The 11,422-nt window shown below is 44.0% G+C and overlaps 1 protein-coding gene across 13 annotated transcripts in view; it reads left to right on the forward strand.

The window, feature by feature from the left end:
- Positions 1-11,422, forward strand: part of Tacc2 (transforming acidic coiled-coil containing protein 2) — a 214,624-nt gene that overhangs the window by 37,432 nt on the left and 165,770 nt on the right. For 8 of the 13 annotated variants that reach the window (XM_076911611.1, XM_076911669.1, XM_076911627.1 and 5 more), the window contains one exon: positions 537-599. The exons of the other annotated variants lie outside the window; for them this stretch is intronic. In XM_076911611.1, coding sequence (XP_076767726.1) covers positions 537-599 — 63 coding nt within the window. The remainder of the gene's footprint in view (positions 1-536; positions 600-11,422) is intronic. 13 annotated transcript variants of the gene reach the window in all.

Consider the following 11,422-nt stretch of genomic DNA (forward strand, 5'->3'; position numbering starts at 1 on the left):
ATTGATTAGGAAGGGCCCAGGCCATAATAGGAGGTGCCACCCTGGGCTGGTGGTCCTGGGTACTATAAGAAATCAGGCTGAGAGCCGGGCAGTGGTGGCGCACGCCTTTTATCCCAGCACTTGGGTGGGTGGCAGAGGCAGGCAGATTTCTGAGTTCAAGGCCAGACTGGTTTACAGAGTGAATTTCAGGACAGCCAAGGCTATATACAGAGAAACCCTGTCTCAAACACAAAAACAAAAGAAAAAAAGAAAGAAAGAAATCAGGCTGAGCAAGCCAGTATATGATATCAGTTCATATCTCAGATTCCTGTCCTGACTTCTCTAGATGATAGACTCCATGCTGGAAGATGCAATAAGCCCTTTTCAAGTTGCAAGTTGCTTTTGGTCAGTGTTTTGTCACAGCAATAGTAAACTTAAGAGAGACAGTAGTCATGAGCAGAGCAGGAACACACTGGGCAGGAGTTGAAAATAAAGGTCCTGGAATATGCTTCTTCCTCATACCATGTTCTAACAAGAAGACCCTTTGCTTTTCACAGGAGGACGCTGCTTCACACAACACCATCCTGTGGCCTCCAAACCCTGATCCTCCACAGGTACAGGTGTGTGTGCTTGGCATAGCTAGCCTTTCGGCTGTCTAATATCCAGGTGTCGCCTGACAATGGGTGTGGCATTGGCGTTGGGATAGTTAGCTTTTTCCTCCCTCTCTCATACATATTCCTATCCATCCCTATTTAGTGCAACATACACTAGAAATAAGCAACACAGGTTTAGAATTTGAGAAATAACATGTTGAATGTAGCTCTCTGAGAACTGACTTGCTTGATAGGCTATGAGACGCTGAATAAGACCTGTGTCGTCAACAGAACAGAATGCAGAGGCAACAGAACAGAATGCAGAGGCGGGGAGCCAGCACTAATCCCTCCAAAGGCTTCTACTTTGATTTCTTTTGTCCTAGAGGGAGGCTGGGAAATGGTGTGGTGGCTCTACCTTTCATGCCAGTGGGCAAAACTGATTTGTCATTAGAAAGCTTCAATTCAGAATCAGCTGTGGGTGTCATTGCAGAGCAATGCAGCTAGCCGAGCTCATGGTGACAGCTCAAGGTGTTTGTAGTTGAAAGGAAGGGGAGCTATCTGGAGAGGTCGTGGGGATGAGTGCCACCAGGGAAGGCCTACTCTACAATCGTGATCCTGCCTGTGCAGGTATGTCTGTCATCAGGTGACCTGGGACTGCTTTAGAGAGCCACTCCACCCTGAAGGTGGCTGCCAGGTGGGTGTGCTTGAAGTATTTGTCTCCCATAACCTGGTAGTTCTGAAGTTGTGTGGTGATGCAGCAGCTCATGTGGAGCGTGGTAAGGCCTGTTTGCACATGTGCTGTCCTCTGGCTTCTTCACAGTCCCATGAGTGAGCAGCCTGGGTGGATCACTCATGTTTTACAGAAAAAGGGGCTCGGTGGTTAGTCAGCTGGGACATTTGAATGAGCAGAGGAGTGAGGATTGTAACCTAGGCCTTCAGCAAGTTGAAAGAAAAAAAAAAAAAAAAAAAAAAAAAAGCCTGGGCCAGTGGTTTCCAATCTGAGTTCTTCTAGCCTTAAGGACTGGACCAAGGTCAAAGAGGAAGTTGACAGGAGAATCCAGGTCACTAGCCAGCACAGCTTACCTAATAAGGGACTTATCTAAGGCTCGGAGTCAGAGCTGGAAGAAAGCCTTGACTTCACATTTCCACCTTCATTGTTTTTCAGTTTTGTGCCTTTGCTCTAAAGGTCAAGACATCTGCCCACTTCCCTAAACCTGTGACAGACTGAAGACAACAGGCTGTCCTGGAGGCCTCAGGTCTAAGCAACTAAGTGCCTCTCCCAGGACAGTAGTAACTTGGTCTTTTAAGTTAGGACATTGCACAGTGATCCTTTGCAGAGCCCTAGACTTGAGCACAGACTCCCATTCAGTGATCATTTGTGGGGACCACCCACAAAGGTGAACCCTTGCTTCATGGAACTTATATACAGTTAGGGAACCAGGCAGGTGAATAAACAAATAAGCCAGTAAGTAAATGAATGAATAGAACTGGACAGCTTTATGATAATGGACGTGAACTTGCTCTCATGGACTCAACAAACGTACCTCAGAAATCAATAGTCAGCTGGGGGTTAGCACAGACCGAGGAGGCTGGAGGGGAGTGAGACTAGGGTTATCGGTGACTACTAGGTTCCAAAGAACCAGAGGAAGAAGCTCTGTGACTGTAACAATTGCACACTGTACTTATACTATAGAAGATCCGGAAGGAAGGTCTCTGAAGGTTCTCACTGGAACTGGAGCTGGAGGGATGGCTCAGTGGTTAAGAGCATGTACTGCTTTTGCAGAAGATCCGAGCTCAGTTTCCAGCACCCACATCAGGAGGCTCCCCAGTGGCCTGCATTTCCCATAACTCTGACTACAGGAGACCCAATACCTCTTCTGGTCTATGCACCTACATGTATGTGACATGCACACAGATAGACACACATACACACATAAATAAAAGTTAAAAGTAAATCCTTTTCTTAAAAAAATGGGCCTTTTAAAATGGTTTCATTAATATGTGTTAATTATATATACTAATAGCTTTGATTATATTTTCATATATGGAAATATTATGTTTTTACATGTACCTTCCATTACCCTGTGTTTCTCCCCCGCATCCCACACTTTTACTGAGTCCCCTTTTGTTTTTGTGTCTTTTTCTTTTGGTGACTCTGAGTTTGTTTAGAGTTACTGACGGGAGCATAGATGAGGAATAATTTACAGGCACTTGGGCACCTTACCTGTGGCTACAGCAGTGAAGAAAATGTTTCTCTCTTCCTCCTCAACCATTAACTGCCCAGAGATCCACAGAAGGTGTGGGGACTCAGGGGTCCCTCTCCTATATGTAGTGGGATGTTTATAGGCCAGACCTTGTGCCTATTTATTTATTTATTTATTATCTATCTTGAGACAAGATCTCACTAAGTACTTCTGGCTGGCCTGGAACTCACTTGGTAGACCAAGCTGTCTTTGAACTCACAGAGATCTATTTGCCTCTCTGCCTTCCAGTTGCTGAGATTAAAGGCATATACCACCACACCTAGCCTTATGTCTTTTTAAAATTAAACTTTTAGAGTATTTCAGACTTATCAAAATTTTCAAATAATGCAGAGAGCACTCTCTTACATGGATGCTCCACCAGCAGCCACCTCACTTGATACCGTTCATCTATGTCTGCTGAGAACTGGGGATCTTACTGGTCAGCAATATCACATGCGTGAACACTCCCCCCCCCACCCACACACACACACAAACACCCCTCTTATACACTCTGAACTTCAAACCTATGCTCTCTATGATATTCAGGGAAGAGCAAGGACTCAGACCTGTCCCCTGTCCCCAGAGCTTGTTAATTCCTCCAGGGACATCATGCTGATTCACACTAGAAAACATTGAGGTCTGATGGGTGGAGATCCCACCCTGAAAGCTCCTCCCTTGTTGACCTAACTGAAGTGTCCACTGCCTGATGCCAGGGTGTCCTCTCAGGCTGTGTTGGGGAATCTGTCCTTTCCTGTGTTCCTCTTAGAAGACTTGGGTTGATCAGAACTGGTACGAGCAGTTCCCTTCACTTGACAGGCAGATGGGCAGCCTCCTGGCTGGAGCACCGACATGTGTTCATCTCCCATATTTGGCCAGCCTGGCAGTTATTTCTGAAATCTGACTCTTAGTGTCATGGGGATGACCTTTGATCTACTTCGCAGCATTCACCTGCACATATTCTGCTTCCCAGAAGCTTATTCATGGAGTGGACAGTGCAGGTAGATACTCTAGGCATGATCTAGCTGTGCTGATTAAGTGGGCTTTAATTATTTTATTGGCATAATCTAGAAAGGTGGAGAACATTTAAAGGTAAGAGCATTAAAAACATTTACATATATTTTTATGGGAAATGCTTTACTTTGGATGGAGGATACTCTCAGGACTGGAACGATGCTGTTACTGTCTAAAGACTGCTTTAAGATAGACAGAGCTCCGGAGTATTCTTGGGCCAGGAAAGGCTGTTTGTTTACTCAAGCAGTGACAGTTCAAAGGAGACATGAAGAAGCAACTGGGCAGCTGGGCTGTCATGTGAGCACTGTTTCCCAGCCTGCTGTTGGAAGTGCTGTTGGAGGGGCACTTTTACAATGATGCCTGTCGATGCACCAGGGATCCCAGTGCAGTAGGTCTTACTTGCTAAGAAGGGGAAACTGGAAGGGGTTCAGAGGCACTGTAGGAAACTGAACAAAGACAGGAGCTTTTGCGGACGTATCTACCAGAATGAATGGATATAAGTTACATTTCACATTCAACAAACATTGAGGCGTTGGATCTAGGCTCTTGGGCTGCATCAGTTCCCAAGGCCTAGTTGTTCAGGAACATGATGAAGCATAGCAACATGGCAGAGATCACAAGACCACTGTTCCCACTGTGTGGCAAAACTGCACAGAGAGTTGGGCATCTTAGTACACGGCTTTAATCCCAGCACTCAGGAGGCAGAGGCAGATGGATCTCTGTGAGTTCCAGCCCAGCCAGGGACAGATACATAGAGAGACCCTGTCTCTAACCTAAAACAAAATAAACAAAAAGTACAGACCATCCAGGTCCAAATCCACCACTTCAGTGGCGATCTTTGTGATCTTTGGCAAAGTGGCTTAACCTCTCTGTTTATCTGTGTGTTTATTTACCAGGATGAATTAGATTTTTAAAAAAATTTACCAGGATTAAATATGTAAAATAGCCAAGTGGGCGTGTCTAATAATACATTTGCTATTTTCTGCCATAGCACGTTGTTCTCTAAGTGGCAGTTGTTACTATTGTTATGGAAGGAGCATCAGCCTTCTGGTCAGAAGACCTGGACAAGCCCCTAATCCCCTATTTCTTATCTAGAAAATGAAAAACATTTTCTACTGTCAGTAAGTAGGGATTCTGCAGAGTCACGGGGGGAGGGGGGGGAATGAGTGTCTTTGAAAAGCATATACACCATCTGTGTGATCTGCATTGTTGCTTTTATTTGATGATGATGACAGCGAGGACAATGGCTATAATTACTGTTATGTTAATAGAGTGAGGGTTAAAGCCATGACAGCCTGCATTCCATCACTGAGCGATATCCCTGCCCTGTTGCTATGCTTTGAACTCTGGTAAGACCAGTTTCTGCTATGAGACCAGTACTATGCCAGCAGAGGAGCTGGGCTGCTGACAGAGGAAAAGCCTGACCCTGGAATGCTTCCAGAGACGGATCTGAGGCCTTGTTCCATTCCCTTTGCCTTTTTAGCTACAACAGAGATCTTTGACCTGCCTCCTCTCCTTCTATCAGTTGTGTCTGCTTGAGCTGCTATGAATTGACACATTTCCAGAGTTACTTGAAAGAAATCTTGATCAAGTGACATAGGGTAGGGGATTTACATGCCGATTATGTACAGGATTATTCAGCACAGATACTGTAGTGATGAGAAGGGAGCTGACTGCGGGTGTCAGAGGATGACACTTGCCTACGCAAGCAAGAACTGGGTAGTGATTTTAAAAATTCAAGACCCTGGCACTAGATAGATGGTTTGGCAGTTAGGCGTGCTTTCTCAAAGGGCCTGAGTTTAGTCCCCAACAACCACATTGGGCAGCTCACAACTGCCTGTAAATCCAACTCCAGGAAGAAAAGATACCTCCCTGGGCACCCATATGCCTGCACATGGACACATACAGACCCCCCCCCATACACAATTATGAGTAATCGAAATAAATCTTAAAACATTCAAGACCCTTTTATAAAAATGTCACTCCTTTCATACTGGGATTCTTGAGTGATCATACAAAACCATGCATGCCAGGGTAGAGGTTAAACATGAATGGGGAGCCTTCCTCTGAAGACTACAGAGTTCGAAACTCAGCAGATCCAAAGGTGCATCCTGCTGCTGCCCTACAGATGGGTGCTCCCTAGATGGAGGCTGAGCCCTGCAGGCAGGGTGGGGAATTGTCAATCCCCAGTGCTGCAGCAGTGGCCTCCCCTATAGTGGGCACCCAGTGGCAGCTTTCTCTGCCTCCTTTTTTTTTCTTCCTAAATATTGATTTTTTTAATTTTTAAATTTATTTTTTATTGGATATTTTATTTACATTTCAGATGTCATCCCCTTTCCCCATTTCCCCTCCCTAGAAAACACCTATCCCATGCCCCCTTCTCCTTTTTGCTTTTATACAATTTTGTTAATGTTAAACAAAGGTATAATAAGTTTGGTAATGTTCAATTTCCATCAGAAGTGTAACCCAATACCCAACCTAGATATATCAACTATCTTTGACTGGAGGAGACATGTGAATATTCGACTCCATGTCCGCCCCCCCCATCACCTAGCTCCTCCTCTCCTTTTCCTCTTCCTCTTCTTACTCCTCTTCTTCCTCTCCGTACTCCTCCCACCTTAGCTCCTCCTACATATTACCCTTCCTGTTAAAATAAAACTTTTCTCTCAAAATACAATTAGAGCATAACTAATTTGTGTTAGTAAGGTGCAGGATAGACCCAATACCCAGTCCACCATTTTGTTGACTAAACAGAACCTCTGTCATCCCTCCTAACTAAAAGACTTAGTTCTGAACCTGGTTTTTTTTCTTGGCTTTAGAATGAATGTCAGCTGAAAACCATCCTCTCAAATCTTTTCTCTCAAAGTAAATAGCCAGGATGGCTATGAGACTATAAGTTTTCAACCCTGTCAGAAATCCAGAATGACTGAGTTAACTGAAATTATGGGAAGCACAAAGCATAGCTCCTAAAAACATAGCCAATTTGTAGAGACCGCTGAACACCTCGACAGTCCCTATACTACAAAACATTGGAGCAGCCAATCTTCAGCCTTCTGGCCCAGGATCATCTGACAGACCTAGTGATGCAGAATTATTAAGGGCTGATTACTCTGTGTTGGTAGATATAATTAGTCGACTATTCCGCAAGTGTATCCTTTTCTGGACAGTAATTTGTCTGTAGATGGAAAGAGGCAATTCTTGCCTAGTGGCTGTCTTACCACAACTGGAATAACTCCAAAGATGCTCAATTTCTTCTTAGAATCCAAGACAGAAAGCTGTCAGGAGCAGACAGGTCTCTAATCAAAATGAACATTAATACAGAAATGTTTATAACGTCAATTCTGTGGACTTCTGATGTTTTGAAAGCCAAATATCCATGTAAGGTAATCGAGACTGTTGTCTGTTAACTCCTCTCAGCTATTTCTAAAGAAAATATAGAAAACACCCTAACAATAAACTCAAAGCCATGAATTTGCTATAGGCCCTTAACTCACAGGATAACCATCTCAAATCAGTGAAAAAATTAAAGGACTGGGACTAAGCCTTGTATTCCTAAATGGTTATACAGGCACAATGCCTATGAGAGTAACAATATTCATCTCACTTTTATATCAATAAGAAGCTTGCACTAATGAAAACCTTAAATTTGAAATCAAAGTAAATTTTGTACCAGTTAAGAAATTATAACTTCATCTTAATAACAATTATACATATTTCTACCAATAGGTTATGGCTATGCAATAAATCCTAGCTAATGCCCCCTGTTCCAACAAAACCACTACTTTTCCCTAAGAAAGGCAGCCCAATATTAACCACCTCAGTCCCCAAGCTCAGGGAATAGGGGCGCTGACTCTTCATTAACTTCTTCAAGCTGATTATGGGCCTTGAGATATTACAAGAGGGGGAGGGGGAAGAGTGAATTGATAAGCCTCTGGTGCTGTGTCTTCACTGCATCCAGTTGAAATTCCAGAACATCAGAGGTTCGAGCGGTTCTGCTCAGCTTGCTTAATGAGTAGATACACCAAGGCTATAATTCTGCAATATACAATTCTCAAAACAAATTTTAGTAGCAAGATAATTTTTTGTTTGAATTCTGGAATCTAGTCTTCTGGCGGCCTGCCTCTGTCATGTCTAATCCATATAATTCTGGGAGTCTCTATGAAGGTGTGCTCCCATCATCCTATCATTTCCACCTCCCTGCTCTGGAATTCCCCAACACTAGGGAATCCAAACTTTCAGGCACCAAGGCCCTCCACTTCATCTGATACCCCACCCCTTACCCTATCCCCCCTCCTCCAATTACTATGAGGGTGTACTCCAACCATCTTCCCATTCTTGCCTCCCTGCTCTTGAAATTCCCCAACACTAGGGAATCGAAGCTCTCAGGTACCAAGGCCGTCCACTTCCACTGTTGCCTGGCAAGGCCACCCTCAACTATCTATACAGGTGGAGCCATAAGTCCCTCCCTTTGTGTTCTTGGGCTGGAGATTTTAGAATGACTACTCCAGCTTGTTTCTTAGGACCATTTGCTTGAAAAAATTGTTTTCCAGCCTTTTACTCTAAGGTAGAGTCTGTCTTTGTCACTGAGGTGGGTTTCCTGTATGCAGCAAAATGCTGGGTCCTGTTTACATATCCAGTCAATTAGCCTATGTCTTTTAATTGGGGAATTGAGTCCATTGATGTTAAGAGATATTAAGGAACAGTGATTGTTCCTTCCTGTTATTTTTGTTATTAGAGGTGGAATTATCTTTGTGTGGCTAAGTTCTTTTGGATTTGTTGGAAGAGGATTACTTTCTTGCTCTTTCTAGGGTATAATTTCCCTCCTTGTATTGGAGTTTTCCCGATATTATCCTTTGTAATGCTGGGTTTGTGGAAAGATATTGTGTAAATTTGGTTTTGTCGTGGAATATCTTGTTTTCTCCATCTATGGTAGTTGAGAGTTTTGCTGGGTATAGTAGCCTGGGCTGGCATTTGTGTTCTCTTAGGGTCTGTATGACATCTGTCCAGCATCTTCTAGCTTTTATAGTATCTGGTGAGAAGTCTGGTGTAATTTTGATAGGTCTGCCTTTATATGTTACTTGGCCTTTTTCTCTTACTGCATTTAAATTCTTTCTTTGTTTTGTGCACTTGGTGTTTTGATTATGTGACAGGAGGTATTTCTTTTCTGGTCTAGTCTCTTTGATGTTCTATAGACTTCTTGTATGTTTATGGGCATCTCGTTCTTTAGATTAGAGAAATTTTCTTCTATAATTTTGTTGAAGATATTTATTGGCCCTTTAAGTTGGGAATCTTCACTCTCATCTATACCTATTATCCTTAGGTTTGGTCTTCTCATTGTGTCCTGGATTTCCTGGATATTTTGTGTTAAGAACTTTTTGCGTTTTGCGTTTTCTTTGACAGTTGTGTCAATATTTTCTATGGTATCTTCTGCACCTGAGATTCTTCTATCTCTTGTATTCTGTTAGTGATGCTTGTATCTGTCACTCCTGATTTCTTTCCTAGGTTTTCTATCTTGAGGGTAGTCTCCCTTTGTGATTTCTTTATTGTTTCTACTTCCATTTTTATATCCTGGATGGTTTTGTTCAATTCCTTCACCTGTTTGGTTGTGTTCTCTTGTAATTCTTTAAGGGATTTTTATGTTTCCTCTTAAAGGGCTTCTACCTGTTTAATTGTGTTCTCCTCAAATTCATTTGAGAGTGTTATGTTTTTCTTAAAGTCCTCTATCATCATCATTAGATGTGATTTTAAATCTGAATCTTGCTTTTCTGTGATATGGGGAATTCAGGACTTTCTTGTGTGGGAGAACTAGGTTCTAATGATGCCAAGTACCCTGGGTTGCTGATGCTTATGTTCTTGTGCTTGCCTTTCACTATCTGGATCTCCTTATTGTTACCTGCTCTGTCTCTGACTGGAGCCTGTCTTTCCTATTATCTTGGTTGTATCAGAATTGTGTGGGGTGGGTGTTACCACTGGGGCCCAGAATCTGCTCAGTGCTCAGGTGCAGACAGAAAAGAACCAGTGCTCCTGGCCAGGAGTGACTTCCTGGGTCCTAGTGGGTCCCAATTATTCCCTGTTCAGGGCGGGCATTGCTGTCTGCTTACCTAAGATACTGCTCAGGTTAGAGCTCCTGGGAGCCCTGCTTCCTCTGGGTTCTGTGAGATTGGGGGCAGAGCTGCCACCCAGGATCTGCTCAGTGCTTGGTCCTCTATGCCTCCTTTTACATTTCTTTGTTGAGGTGGCCAGGACAAGAAATGGCCTGTCCCAGCTCTGGGAACAGACAGTAGCAGGTGTATTCAGATTCTTGCTCTGTGGTCTCAGTTATTGAACCTGTGAAGCCCTGGCTCTAAAGCAAGGATATAGTCAGCATCTTCCTGTAAGTGTGGTGATTTGCTGAGAAGCCAATCATTGTGATTTCAAGAAAAGATGCCAGCCGGCACTTCTGTTAGTGAGTGTTTGTTGCTCCTCTCTCCCATAGTTGTTTGCTTTTGAAAAAGGTCCTTGCTCTGTAGCTTCAAGCTCACCATCCTCCTGTCAGCTAAGGTGAAGGGAGATTTCCACTGCAGTGTTCATGTACAGGCCAGACCATTCAGGCTCTTGGCTACCGAGGCATCCTTTATGGTTTATCTTTGGATACAATTGAATAAACCCAGATAACCACTGGGAGAAATGTAGCAGTCGAGGAAGCAGGCAAAGCCAGGAAAAAGCTGTAGCTGTGTAACAGGAGACCAAAGATCTCAAGAAGAGCATCAGGTTCAGAAGACCTGTCCTTCAGAAACTCCAAAACTAACTTTCAAAATCCCCTGCTGGGAGGGTTTTTGTAACCCCCTGGGGAGGGGCTTACACATACATGTGCATATCCATATGAGAATGTGCACACAAGAAGGCTGTGTGCCATTCCGACGGTGGGAGCCATTCCTCGGTGTCTCTCACACTGATAGCCTCCAACCACAGTACCTGTGTGTGTCATCCTAATCAGTGAGCACCTCAGAGGAGAAAGATGTTTCCCAGCTCGCTTACTGGTCCACAGCAGGCTTTAGATAAATGTTTCTTGGGTGGCTGGATCAATCAACAGCCAGTGGAAATAATTCTTTCCCAGTCTGTCAGTGAGAGAAGACACTCATCGAATGTTCTGCTGAGTAAGGTCTGTGGTGGCGAATTGGTTGGCTCATGAGAGGATTTCTGTGTCTCGGGTTACCCCAGTGAAGTGGAGGGACAGAGGAGGTCTCTCTCTGGGCCATGTGAGGGGAAAGATGATCAGCAGTCAGCTTCAGGGACTGCAGGATCTCTTCTAGTGGCAGATTCTAGTGCCATTCCCACCACTCCCTTGTGATGGCAAGAACACCCCAAAGAGACATAGCCAGCTCTCAAACCATGCCTTTGACCCTGACGAATGCCACCCTCCCAGTCATAAAGCCAGAGCTACCAAAGGGATTCTTATTCTGAGGATTCTGAGGATTTGGATCCTCCTCTAGACTGAGCAAGCAATAGATGTGTCCCCAGCTTGATGGGACATTACCGGGGAGATCACAAACACAGGTGTTCAAGAGACTGTTGAGTGCTCTGAGTTCAAGTTCAAGAAATGAACTTGGCCATGGT

This window comes from Arvicanthis niloticus, chromosome 1 (genome assembly GCF_011762505.2).
Source record: "Arvicanthis niloticus isolate mArvNil1 chromosome 1, mArvNil1.pat.X, whole genome shotgun sequence".
In the NCBI taxonomy this organism is placed as follows: Eukaryota; Metazoa; Chordata; class Mammalia; order Rodentia; family Muridae; genus Arvicanthis; species Arvicanthis niloticus.